Below are 14851 nucleotides of genomic sequence, written 5' to 3'. Positions count from 1 at the left end.
ACTAGCATTTATAAGCTATCATGTTGTATTTCTATCATAAAGTATCCTTGCAAATCAAAATTATAAAAAGACAACAACAATACACTATTATAATTTCAATACATGAAGTTATTGATGATAATCCAATGATGTATAAAAAAAAATCTATAAAATTAATTTTTTTATATAAAAATATAAATGTACAATAAAAATTCACTACAATTACAATATAAATACAATAACATTACGATACATTCCGATAAGGTAAAATTTTGAAAATTTCAAATTTCTTATAAAATTGGGCAATTGTAGGTTTTTTAGCATATACATGTCTAATATACAAAAAATATTGTTATTTATTATATAAAATATGTCTCAATTGATTATAATTTTTAGTTTTCAATGAAAATCCAAATATATTCATAAATACCCAAATAAAGTGGTTCCAAACAAGTATGAAACAATTGAGAAATTTTTTTCTTTTGCCATGTCAAACAAGTCTCAACAACAAAATTAAAGTGCAAACATTTTCAATGGAAATCAATAATAATCATATCAAACAACCCACCCGGAAAATAAATTAAAAATAAAAACACATCTTGAATATGACTAAAATAATATTAAAAAAATTCAAAAAAAAAAATTAAATAACATTTTACACAAAAAATGTAATTTCTTTCTCAAAACCTCCTTCAATATTTTAGATTTAATATTTTAGATCTACATTGTTAAAATTATTAACATTTTGTTTCTTCAATCCAAATTTTAAATTATTTATTTATTTGCATAAACTGACGTATTTTTATTTTTTTTTAAATCTTACCTTTAATGGATTTCTTGCTAGATTCACACAAAAATACAAGCTTTGTGGAGATTCAGATCATAACCTGAAGTGATAGAGTTTTTTCCTTTTTCCATTTTTTCTTCTTTAATACCGACATAAGGAAATCAATGAGACTGGAAGGCATTTTAATGTTTACCAAAGGAACAAAGAATTTAGAGATGTGGTCTGCAAATTTCTGCACAAGAGTTTTAGCCATCTAGACCGAGTTGTGGTTGGTTTGGGGGTCCTGTGACGGGGGTTGTGGTTGATGGGATCATCATTTCGGCGTTTCCGACGACCCATATGGGTACGAGTCCTTGTGGGGCCAAACTGTAGCTGGGTTAAAGAAGATTTTTTATTTTATTTTTTATTTTGTTGCTTTTCACTTATAAAGGGTAGTCTTGGCATTTAAACAAAATAAGACATTTGAAAGAATTATCATAATTTCATCCTACCATTAAGAAGAATTATTATATATACCCACCTTTCTCGATCATATGTTTCCCCAGCCTACCCTAAAAAGTAATTATCCCAAATAAAAAATAAAAAATCAAGTACATCTACTTGAATTGACTTGTGAACTAATATCAATCAAATCTTAAGATGACAAATTTGTACTTAATGGTTCAATTAATGCAATTAAATGGTTGATTTAGCACTTTGAACTACCAGTAGGGTTTATTAAATTTTAAAATTGGATTTTTTTTTGGCTTTCCTGACTTATGTGGTGTGGGAGAACATTACTACAAAGTTTTAGGTCACGTCTCTTAACCAAATCACACACAAATTAAAAATAAAGAAAAAAGACAATATTTTTAACGTGATCCTTACGCCCATGGAGTTCATTAGTACTCAACAATCTATTAATTGCGGCCAAACTTTCTAAAAATCAAATCCTAAACAAAAGAGGGTTAAATATATAATAGGGGCAAACTTTTCAATCAACATATAAAAAAAAAATCTCTAGGGGGCAACACTCCTGACATCTCGGGCCAAGTGCAACAAAATTAATTTAGACTTCACAATCGAACAATGTATCATTCTTTAAAAAAATGTAAAAAAAAATGAAAAATGAAAAATGAAAATTAATTTTAAGGAAAAAAACACTGTTGTAAGGAAAAAAATGTTTTTAAAAAAACAAAAGCAAAAAAAAAAAAAACAAGAAATAGATTTTTTTAATATTAAGTTGTTTTCACTTTCTTTTTAAGATTATTTTCTAAAAAATAATTATATAAATATAAAGAATGTGAAAATAGACATTAGTTATTCTAAAAAAATATGAAAGAGATTGAAAACCTTCCAATTTCTAAATAGGTTTTTATTTTATAAAAGATAAAAAATAATTTTTGAAGCTGTTTTTAAAAATATTTTTCACACAAAATCTTATTTTTATAACATAATTTAATGGTTTTCACACGGAGAAATATTGAAAATAAAATATTTAAAAATATTCAAAATATAAAAAATATCATATAAAACATTGTATAATAATTTTTTAAAACAATTCTCAACTAATATTTTTCTCAATTATTTTCATACTTTTCAAATAAAATAATTAGTTTTTTCGATGTTTTGTTTTATCACTAGACCAAAGTCTTCTTCAACTCAACACTGTTTGTCATGATATGCCTTTTTGTAATTACAAGCAGCATTTTTTAAATACTTGAATTAGTAAAGGCTAAAGAGAGGCCAAAAACTAAGTCTATTTGGTCATATTTTTCAAGCCTTGTTTTCAAAAAGTTGTTTTCAAGTTGAAGAACTAAAAATTGTTTTTGATTATTTTTTTTTTCTAAAGTAATGGTTGAGGCCTCGCGTCCCTGGTGATCCACGTAGTTGCCAAATGGATGGACGCACGATCTCAACCAATATAGGTTCTTGATTCAGTCGTTCCACCTGCAAAAGGCGTCCGGACGGGGTGTCCGGATGCACCCTCCAATGGTTTTGTCAACCATGGTAAGAGAGAGAGAGAGATAAATCAGTTGGCCTTTTCTAGGTATCGTGAGCTTACCTTCCTCTTTGTGTGAAGGTTGATATATATAGTATCAGAAGCTTTTATTCTTCTTTAATGGTGGGAAGATATTTTGTGTTGTCATCATGACACTAAGTGGTGGCAGAGCCATCATCACCCTACGGGCGGTTTGACAGAGATCGTGGTAGGTGATGCGGCTGTCAGAGATCGTGGTAGGTGATCATGTGAAATGATCGTGGGAAGTGACTTGTTGTCACTTCATCTTGTCCCTTTACTCTGCAGGTGGTGGAACGTGGGCCATGGCAGACTGTTGTGATAACGTGTAAGACTTGCTTTACTTTAATCAATGACTCGGACAATCATATCCGGATGACCTATATTGGTCATTCGGATGTATTGTGAAAGCCGTCCGGATGTTTATGTTTATAAGTGTCGTTTGCCCTCCCTTGAGGCGGTCCGGATAGGAGAAGCGCGTCATATGTATCCAGATGGGGGTGATCCGGATGATAATGCGTGCCACGTGTCACTATGAGATGTGTGACACGTGTTCTCAGGAAGAGGGGTCCCTACAATGGTAATTGAGAAGTTGTTTTGAAAAGCATTTTTGGAATAACAAACATTAGAATGTTTTTTTAGATAAATAATTTAATTTATTTTTAAAATTAATTTGTCTATTTTGATTTTGTTAAAAGAAAATCTGAAAATATCAATTAAATTCAATTGAAAATTTCAATTGAAGTTTTATTAAAATTAAAAATAGTTTTACAATTACAAATAAATTAAAAATAAATATTTTTTGGTAAAATATAGCATTTTTTATAATAATAAAATTATAAATTATATTTTTATTAAAAGATAATCATACTATTATAGAAAATATTATAAAATATGATATTAACATCTTAATAAAAATGTAATCGGTTTTTTTAAATAGATAATAATATTTTTAAAACATACAATTTTTTTTTAAATATATAAATAAACAAATTTTTCATTATATGTAGACATTTATCAATCAATTATGGATAAAGTATTTTAAGCAAGATTTAATTCTATTTGCTATTCATGAAATCAACTTTTTGAAAAAAAAAATTATCAAAGAATCTAAAACATTAAACCTTGTTTAATTTGATTTGATTTAGAATATATTTCCTTAGTGAGAAAAATAAAAAACATACAGTTGCGAGGTTTTAATTTTTTTTGACAAAATATTAGATACTTACTTTTTCTTCTAATTATGATACGTTATTTGAATGATTGATTATGAATTGAAAATTCATTTTGAAATATGTTTGAAGGTATAATTTTTAGTCTGAGTATAATTCTTGACTTGAAAATTGCTTGAAAATGCCATTTAATCTTGATGGCCATTTATTCTACTTTATTTATTTATTTTAGAGCATTTAATTCATTTTATTGATTGTAGCATAAAGTTGCAATTATGGATTGATTAATTAATTGAATATTATAATTTTAGGATTGATTAAGTAATTGAATATTATAAGTTTACATATCAATGTATTGATTTGCAAAGGTTTCAAAATTCCAGTTAAATGAATGTCATTTATAGTCTTTTAGTTATTAAATATAGGTTAATGGGTAAAATATTTAGAGAAATGAAAGTTAAGCGTATCTAATGCTCATCAACTCAATCAACTTGAATATATATTTACTAACCCAATTTGAACCCGATTTTAGAAAAATATATTTGGGTTGAGCTTGGGTTAACTATTAAACCAACCAAACCCTTCGGAGTTGGACCATTATCATTTCCTTAAACTAATGATATCAGTTGACAATAACATATGAGGTGGTCGATCGGGTCCTCTAAGTTGTTATAAGCTTTAAATTTATGGAAAACAAATCTTATAGGTACCTTTGCATCTATAATTCAGGGAAGACAATGAGATGTTTGACCAAGTGATGAAATTTTTTTCCTCTCATAGAATCTACTCTAACTTTTAATTCATCTTGATGCATCTTTAGGATACCCTTATTCTTTATGAGCATACAATTGTTATAGTAGTTCCGTATTCTCCCGAGCTAGGATTTCATTCTACAATATTAAAGTTTCTATCTTCTAGTTAAATTGATCCTATTGTTTTTCTGCTTACACATGAAAATCCCTTAAAATATTTCTTACTCTATCTAGTTTAGTACCCCAAGTTTGTTAGGATTGAATCCCTAAAAGCAAGATATGATATAATAAAGTCAAACTTGACTATCTCTTTGTTATTTCTTTGGTGTATTGACATTGATTTGAGCATTTTGACTATATATTTTACATTATACATGACTTAAGTATATTAGGAGTTGCATAGAGGATATAAATTATGAGTTCTTTGTAAGCAGATAAGTTGTCCATAATCAGTTCATAGATTTAGGCAATCTAATATTGACTGCAATGCATTACATTCTAATTAGAAGGATGATTTGTTTTGATCATCGAAATGAGTTTCTCATGGTGAGTGCATTAATGTATGTGGTGCACACTAGATAGGCTTTACGGTGAATCATAATGTAAGGTTGTTAGTTTTCATGATTCATTAAGTTATTATATTGTATGGACTCTCAACCTTAAGTGGATATCGAGTCTGTGACCAAAATTAATATGAGGTTTTGATCTATGGGTGATACCTTAAAGTGGTCATATATTCTTAAGGATTTTGTCACTATTGATGGAGGTTGGCGACAACAAGTATTCTCAATAGAGACATCATGATATTTCATGTGATTAAGATAGTGTGTCTCATTGGGTGAGATCCAAAGGACATGTGATAGTAAAATTTGTGGCGTCATAATAATTCCTTAAGTGGAATTTGACATAAGCTCTTTATAAGGTAGAATATGTCAATTGATCACATAATAAGTGGAACATGTATCTCAAATATTAGAGAGGTAATCCTGATAAGTGATAACACTACCTTGTTGGATTATGGACACTAATTTATGGAAAGTTTGCATGTAGTGGATAGTAGGTCATAGACTCAAGTTTTGTCTCGTTGTTATTTACATAGGACACTAGAGGAAGTTGATTCTCTTTAGTGAAATGTTGAATCAACTTTAGAATTGGATTTTAAGGAAGCTAATACTCTTATGGGTCACAGTGGTCCTCGCTTTGAACTCATATAACATGATGACATGGTTTATGAGAGTTAGATTGAATCTAGGTTTACTCTTGCACATAAGGACGTTTTGGTAACTAAGTAAGGTTGCACACGGAATAGTGAATAAGGTATTTGGATTGGACTAATTGATTAATTAGATGACCCATGTGGTTAATTAATCAATTAGAACTCGTTTTGGGCTAGATTAAATAACATAAACCTTTATGAACTTAAGTCACTTAAGCCTAATGAGCAACCCTATAAATACCCCCTTAAGGGTTAAGGTTTTCTAACAGAATGATTTTTAGTTAATCTTCTTCTACCTCTAAAGAGAAAGAGACAAAGTTTCCTCCCTTTCATTACCCACACTTTGAAGTGCTAAGACTGTGGTTCGAGTCATCGAGTAGAAGATCTTGGGTGTACGAAATCTTCAAATTTCTTATTCTCCATGAGAAATTGATTTGGGAACATCTAGATCTAGGTATGAACTTTATCTTCTTTAGATCTTTATCTTAATATGGTTTTTGTAGTAATATGTTTCCATTTTGATAAATTTAGTGAAATTTAGGATAGTTTTGTAAGCACTCGAGTGATATCTTGCGCTTGAAAAACACTTCTTACCAAATTCAAGATGAAAAACACTCGATATAATTCTCTTAGTTTACAAATGAAGCTTAATTTCTCTATTTATAAATGCACTTGGAGCACTATTAGATAGAAGTTTATAAGAAAAAAAATAAGCACTAGCCACATTTTGTACCAACCAAGTTACTAATTGTTGGAGGTATAAAGTACAATAGGTGATCACTGTAAGGCGAAAAGCTTAACTAGTGCATTGATTGTTCGATCGGTTACCCAATTAGTTATTGCCTTCCCCATTGCCAAAACCTCCTCAACCAATTGACCAATACCCTTACATTTCTTGATTTTTATGAAAATCTTCACTTCTAACTCAAAAAAATTGGCCAAACAAACTCACAATTTTGAAAATCTTTGGACATGAGTTGTTTGATTTTAATGTGGTTATCAATTGAAAAGAGAATTCAATTTTTGAAAATAATTTGATTTAGCTTGGATGAGTTTTGATGCCTAAAATATGATCGCTTGTATTTCTTAGTTCATCCCAACTTTACATAAAATTAACCTAAAAACGAATCTTCAATCTTAATGTGTTCTTCATGGTGCACACTTTGATATTCCTTAGCTTTATATCATTGAGTTATACGTTGCTTCTTGAATCATCCATTGTAATCTTCTTTCCTATTACACTAGAAATTAAAATGTTAAATCTAAGTGATGTTTTGTTATCATCAAAACTTAGGTTTAATCAAACATTGAGTCAATAATGGTTGGCTTTTATGTTGTGTATCTTTGAATTTATGGATTTGTGTTTGATTGCGAACATTGATTCATTAATTTTGAACTTTTCAATTTTAAAAAATAATCAAAATCTAACTTCTTGTTTTTCAAAATTAATTGGAATTGTTGATTTTAATAGACATTTAATTGAGTGTGAATTATGTTTTAGAGTTGTAATTAAACAAAATTCATTAAAATGGATGTGAGTGTTTTTTTTTTTTTTTCTGGTTTATTGTGCAATAAGATATTAAGTTTTGAAAATGTATAGTAAATACATTTATAATCTAAACTTTATGTTTTTGATTTGGTTATTTTTATTTTAGAATGAGGAAACTATAAAAATTTATAGAATTTAATTTATTTGAGAATTACATAAGTTATGGATTACAATAGTGGCAATATGTGGTAAAATTTAAATTTAAATTTGAGAATTTGTAGATTTTTTTTAAAAATAATTTCTTATCCAAATTATGTCATTTTTAAGTTGTTTATTATGAGAAAATTTTATTTTTAATTTACGTTGATTATTTAAACTTATTTTTATTTTTTAAAGAAAATTTAAATGGTTTATACCCTTCCTAGTCCGATTAATTTTATTTATTTATTAGTTTTAATTTTTTTATTCTAATAAAATAAATATAATTTATAAAAAATAATATTATAATTTTTATAATTTATTTTTTAGTTGTATAATTTTTTATTTTACTTGTATTAAAAAGGGAAATGAAAAAAATATTAAATTAAAATATATATAATAGAAGGTGAACAAAATTGAAATCATATTTGAATTTCAAACTTGTTTTTTTTTTAAAAAAAAAATAAATCCATTATTAACTCGTTTACCTTTATCCCAAATCTCGTTTTATTACAACTGAGAGGGTAGTTGTTTATAATTAAATAATTTGTTTTGAATGCCCCAGTTTATTCGGTCGCAAAAAAAAAAAGAAAAAAGAAAAGGTCTTTAAAAAAAAAAAAAGGAAATATGTTGATTGTAAATTTTTGAAAATTATTTTAAAACTAAAAATGTTCTATAAAAATGGATCGCAAATTTACTACTAAAAATACTTATATTTTTAATAAGATTGGAAAATAAAGGATGGAATCAATTCAAATACGAATATATATATATATTTATTATTTTCATAATATTTTATTAAAAATCTATAGTACAAGAACATGAGCGTGTCTTTTAAAAAGCATTATATAAGACTTAGGCGCTTCTGCAGGTTGTACGGTAGCGGTCATTGCCACATTCTGGCGCATTGTAGCAAATAAGAGAAACCAACGGTCCAGATTGAAGGTATGGTCACGAGAAGGTCCAGATTGAAGGTGTGGTCACGACTCACGAGAAGGACGGGGACGGCACCTCGGCGCATATTAGTATAAATTTTGAAAAGTTAAAATATTTAAAATTTGAATTATTGCAATTATTATTATTACCTGAGGCTGAGAAGTAGCTGCATTTTCTCGGAAAATGGCTAATATATATTTTCTCGGGAATCAAGAGACCGTGGATTCATCGGCATCTTCTGTGATGGAGATGGAGATGAACAGGATTCACTTGCTTTGATTTCAAACCTCAAAATCTCCTCTCATTCTCACACACACATTCGGTAACGTCTCATTCTCTCTCTAACATTTTCTCTGGGATTCAATCTGGATTTGGAAATTATGTCTATCTTTGAGTGCTGATTTTATTTAGATTTGTCCCTATAATCAACACCCGATTTTTCCTTCTTTTTCTCTGTTTAGAATTTTTTTTTGTGTTCAGGATTTCTAAATTTTCATCATTTTCTCACTTTTCTCTCTCTAGAAATTTCATCATTTCGTTCCTTCCTTGCTCTCTAAGATTTTTCCATTCGTGAAATTTCGTAATATATTATTTTCTCTCTGAAATTGCATAATTCGGCTGTTTCTCTCTCTAAAATTTCATCATTTGGTTCGTCTTCTTTTTCGAGCAAGTTGTTTTTGGGTTCATGCAGGTAGACTTTAGCTGATTTCGAATCATTTGTTAATCATTAACTATCATTCACATTTACGACATCTCATATTCTTTAGTCGATCATATACAATGCAGATCTAGGGCATTTTTTTGATATTGCCTTGCATTTGACCCGTACAGGCCCGCAGAGAAGAAGATCTAGGGTTTTGTGACTGCTTCAGGGTTGTGATTTGCGAGTTTCACAAATATCAAATTGGTCCCTATGGATGTGATACTGTGTTTTGATCTATAAGGATTATTTCTAATTGATATTATCGAAATGCTGAAGCAAATTCTCAGTAGGTTGCCACGGAAGGCATTGAAAGCCGAATCCGGTGACTTGGTGCGAACCGACACCGGCACGCCACGGTCGAGCAGTGGGAGCCCGGGGTCTCGACCAACCAGTGCAAAGAAGACATCTTCGGTTTTTCCGACAAATGCTGTAGCTGGAGTTGAGCCCTCAGCGGCATTCAACGATGTGCCAATTGCAGAGAAATTGAATCTTTTTGTGAGTAAATTGAATCTTTGCTGCACAGTTTTCGATTTCAATGACCCAAGTAAGAATTCTATAGAGAAGGACGTCAAACGTCAAACGTTGATAGAACTTGTTGATTTTATGGTTTCGGGGCCTCCTAGGTTTACGGAACCTGTGATTGCCGCAATGTGTAAAATGTGTGCTACTAACCTTTTTAGGGTTTTCCCCCCTAATTATCGATCTAATTCTCTTGGTGGTGAGAATGATGATGACGAACCAACATTCGATCCGGCGTGGTCGCATTTACAACTTGTGTATGATTTATTGCTTAAATTTGTTACTTCATCGTGTCTGGATGCGAAGGTAGCCAAAAAGTATATAGACCATTCATTTGTCTTGAGGTTGCTCGACCTGTTTGATACCGAGGACCCAAGAGAAAGAGAATGTTTGAAAACTGTTCTGCATAGGATTTATGGCAAGTTCATGGTTCACAGGCCTTTTATCAGGAAGTCCATGAGCAATATATTCTATCGTTTTGTGTTTGAGACAGAACGAAATAATGGTATTGCTGAGATGCTGGAGATTTTTGGGAGTGTAATTAGTGGGTTTGCATTACCTCTGAAGGAGGAGCACAAGATCTTCCTGTGGAGAGCTTTGATTCCTCTGCACAAGCCAAAATCTGTGGGAGTTTATTTTCAGCAATTGTCCTACTGTGTTACACAATTTATAGAGAAGGAGCCAAAGTTAGCCAGCAGCGTGATAAAGGGTTTGTTGAGATACTGGCCAATAACAAATAGCCAGAAGGAAGTAATGTTTCTGGGTGAGTTAGAAGAGATACTAGAAGCAATTAACATGGTGGAATTCCAAAAGATCATGGTTCCATTATTCTGGCGGATTGGATGCTGCATCAACAGTTTCCATTTTCAGGTACATATATTTCTTCCCTTTAGTTGTGGTAATGCTGTAGATTCCCTGATTCAGCTGTGTGTTCTAATTTTTCATTTCTTCATCTCCTCTTCACCTTGTAGAGGAGGTTCTAATTTCTTTGATTTGTTCTGGTATTTAACTGGGTGCTTCTAAGCTTTGCTATCACTCTTTTTCATTGTCTTCATTTCATCCTGTGATTATGGTTTAGCATTTATACCACATTAATAATTGAGAGCCTTGAGACCTGGCTCAAGTCTTTCAAATATAATATATAATATAAATACATGCATTCCCATGAAATAATAAAGAGCGTATGAGAGCCAAGGGAGAGCCTTGTTTTGTTTTTTTCACTTTTTGTCTCTTTTTGGGGTGGGGCCCTGGGGGATCAGTCCTATTTTAGCACCAACTTTGGTCTCATGTGCCCTACATAAACAGGCATTCTGGAGTTTTCTAAGTATTGGAAAGTGAATAAGAATTGTATTCACACCTGAAGAAATAATAGCCATCAATTGATAGAAAGATACATTTCTGTAACTCAGCTGTGATTATGTTTGCTATTGTAGCATCCCACTTTTCAGTAGTAGATATTTTGACTTGAGGATGATCTACCCAGAGTATATTCGTCAGATTCTTCTACCTGGTTAAAACTTCGTGCATGCATTATGCTACCTGCATCAGTTATTTTTCTACCTGGTTTAATTTCCCAAGTTATTTTTCTTCAATTATTCTTCTTTTTTCCTTGAACAATGGTTGCATAGGTGTGATGTAAACTACCCACATCAGCATTATGCTAGTTCTTGAATATGAACTATCTGTTCGTTGGACTTGTTCTACTTCTTCCACTATGTTAAGGTTTTCTGATAGGCCCTGCCCCAGTGTGAAGGCCCTTGTTTCTGCAGTTGGCATAAAAAGGTTGTCCAGAACAGAAAAGCTGTACAAATTTTGGGGCACCTTCAAATGAAGAAACAGATCCTCAGTGGTGTCTCCTGATTTTAGCAGATGAACCAAGTAGAAGGCAAAATCACCTTCCTAAAGCCTCTTGTGAAGTACATCTCCAAACATAACCTGGACAATGTTATTAGGGAACCCACTGGAACATTTCCTTGTCTATAATCCTACTTCAAATTTTCAGGGCCATAGTAGTCGTTTGTTTAAATGTTTAGTTCTGCTCCCTAAGTCCTTTAGGATGGGTGAGAAACCGGAGACTTTCCTTATGATACCATCCATGCAATTATAGGAGCTAGTGAGAGTAGAACTTTTCTGGCTGTCTCTTGTTGGTCTTCAGTTTAAGAATTCTTCTAAACGCTGAAGGGTTAGGTGCTTTTCCTTTGGTTAGGTGCTCCATGACTCAAAAAGGAGCCCCCACATTGATAGAAGTCCTGCATTAGTATTGGGCAACTTCTCCTGGATGCCGGCCAAACATGTTCATTCCTCCTTGTACTTTCTTTGATTTGTCACAAGGAGAAAATAATGAGAATAGCAGTCAGTTTGTTTATTGGATTTGCTTTTGAGATGCTTCAAACTTACATTTAAGGTTTTAAGAGCAAACCCATGCATACCAAGAAAGATAATTTATTTCTTTTTTCCACCTTTAAATGTTTCAGGTGGCCGAAAGGGCCCTTTTCTTATGGAACAATGATCAGATTGTAAACCTGATTGCACATAACCGACAAGTTCTCATTCCAGTTATATTCCCGGCTTTAGAAAGAAATGCCCAAAGCCATTGGAATCAAGCAGTGCTCAACTTATCTCTAAATGTGAGAAAGATGTTATCAGAGATGGATGATGAACTATTCTTAGCCTGCCATGCCCGGTTTAAGGAGGAAGAAAGCAGGCTAAACCTGGAAGCACAAAAGCGGAAGGAGACATGGGAGCAACTAGAGAATGAAGCCAGCCTTCAGCCAGTGAGTGGAAACACTGCTGTTCTAGTAACTCCTTTAGCAACCTCGATTACTTGTTAATCAGCATTTTCAAACTGTTGCTGCCTGGCTTTTTTGTCTTTTTCCTTTTTTCTTTTTCCTATTTCCTTATGACAGTGGGAGGCCAGAAGAGGTACAAGGAAATGGATGTTGTTTTGGAGGTGGGGCTTTTTTCTTTTTTTTTCTCTCCCCTTTGGATAGTCCTATGAAGCCAGCTGTTGTAACTCGTTTTGTACTATTACCACTGAAGGGAGTGATATTTGCTTCCTCGGCAAGGTTATTGAAGAGGCTGTGCTGCTAACATTTCTTGTGGATGTGTTGATTGTACCTCTCTTTGGGTGAGAGAAATTTTAGGAACATATATGCATTGTGTTGGGAAGCTTTTTTGGGTAGCATCTCTCTGCTCTCAATGAGTTTTCTGGGCTGAAAAGTGGAAACCAGAAGATAAGATTCATATGTAGGCTCCAAATTACAAAACATAACATGTGGTGTATCCATTTAATAATTACTTACCATTTAAGGATTTGCTTTAGTAAATATAATTAATATCTCAATTTGACATATTTACTGTTAATTTATGTACTTAAAATAAAAATTTTAAGAGTTAGAACCCGTAATTTTAGGAAGTATTTTTAATATTTTTAATACTTGAAAAACTTTATTATTCAAGTATTAAAAATGTTAAAAATGCTCTGTAAAATCAGCTTCAAATGCACACTTAATTGTGGATTCAATAGGACGTAGTTACTATTAAATTCAGGTCAAACACGTTAGATTCAAGTCATGTTGGGGAAAAGTATCAAATTTTTTGCGATTTGTGAGCCCTATTCTATATCTCTAATTGGTCATAAATAGGATTGCAAGTTGGTCAGACCAAACCAAGCTTGTGGGGCTGGGTACAATTTTTCATAGACTGGGCTGACAGCAATCTTGATTATTTAGAAAATTGTTTTACATTCTTGGGAGGGCCTTATGGGTAGAGAAGCAGCCAAAGTCGACATCAAAGACTTGTCATCCTGCTGCACTACCTTCATTATCATCTTTGCTACGTCGTCCCACTTGGTTTCTCAATCTTTTGGCCATATTCTCACGTGTCCAAGATCTACCTGCCTCTCTTTTTGCAGTCTTTGGCCGGTTAGGCCGGTTATTTAATAATCTATTTTTGTAGTCTTTTAGCTATATCATCTTTGTTATTTAATAATAGACAATGATTTTACATATTTAATAATATAATATTGTATTTTTTATTTAAATAATTTAAAATTTTTAACCATGAATATTATTAACAAACAAATAAAAAAAACTACATCATAAATTATAAATTGTAAAATGATTTCCAAATAATATAAAATATGAAAATGACAAACATTAGGATGTAATTTTTTTTTAAATATTAAATATTGAATATTGAAATGTAATATATATATATATATATATATATATATATATATATATATATATATATATATATATTAAATTTATGATTGACTTATAGAAATCAAATATGAACATAATATATAGCTTTTTTTTTTTATTCAATATAATATCCTAAAATATTATTTCCAATCCAATATAAATCCCATTACATTTATGGGTCAATGTAGTATCCTAAAATATTATTATCTCATTGAAAATCATACTTAAGTATATGCTAATTCTATGTCTTGTACTCTAATCAACCAAACCTAACTTTCGGTCACATTTGTTAACTAAAAATAATATAAGATAAGATAAAAATGAGATAAAATATCTTACCTTACGAGTTTGATTGACAATGAGATAAAATGATTTATAATATTACTTATCAAATTGATATATTTATCTCCATAAATTATAATTATAATAAAAAATGTTAAGTAATAAGGGAGATCGAGTAACAATGGAAGTTATGAGTAACAAAAGAAATCATGAAAATAATTAGGGCAAATGAGAATAAAAAGGTAAAATAAAGATGTGAATTTAAGAATAAATTAATTGTTTACTTATTACTTAAGGCTGTTTTTTACTTTAAATCATACCATTAAATTATTTTATTAAACATACTTAATTTACTTAATATCTTAAATTAAGTTTTTTCATTAATTTTTCTATTTTTTAAAATTTTGTACTACTCATTTCGTAAAATAAAAAAATTTTATTAAAAAAAATCTAAAATTTTATTTGAAAAAGAAAAGAATATGTATATATATATATATATATATATATATATATATATATAAATATATCAATTTAGTAATATTTATTGATAAAAATTTAAATATTTTAATAATGAATATTATAAACAAAAAAAATCAATTGGTATTATGTTAGGT

The 14851-nt window shown here is 30.5% G+C and overlaps 1 protein-coding gene across 2 annotated transcripts; it reads left to right on the top strand.

Annotated features, from left to right (window-relative positions):
* Positions 1-8646: 8646 nt before the first annotated feature.
* LOC100250858 (serine/threonine protein phosphatase 2A 57 kDa regulatory subunit B' kappa isoform) lies at positions 8647-12853 on the top strand. 2 transcript variants are annotated; one of them, XM_010650251.3, is made up of 3 exons: positions 8647-9219; positions 9360-10620; positions 12225-12853. In XM_010650251.3, exons 2-3 carry the CDS (start codon positions 9499-9501, stop codon positions 12579-12581), a joined length of 1479 nt encoding a protein of 492 aa, XP_010648553.1. In that variant the 5' UTR covers positions 8647-9219; positions 9360-9498; the 3' UTR covers positions 12582-12853. The 2 variants fall into 2 exon arrangements, with proteins under 2 accessions (XP_010648553.1, XP_002284526.1); XM_002284490.4 differs by having other exon boundaries at positions 8658-8850.
* The last annotated feature ends 1998 nt before the right edge of the window (positions 12854-14851 follow it).

Source organism: Vitis vinifera, chromosome 4 (assembly GCF_030704535.1).
Source record: "Vitis vinifera cultivar Pinot Noir 40024 chromosome 4, ASM3070453v1".
NCBI lineage: Eukaryota > Viridiplantae > Streptophyta > Magnoliopsida > Vitales > Vitaceae > Vitis > Vitis vinifera.
Note: the sequence above shows the minus strand (reverse complement) of the source record. Positions and strands in the feature narration are given on the sequence as shown.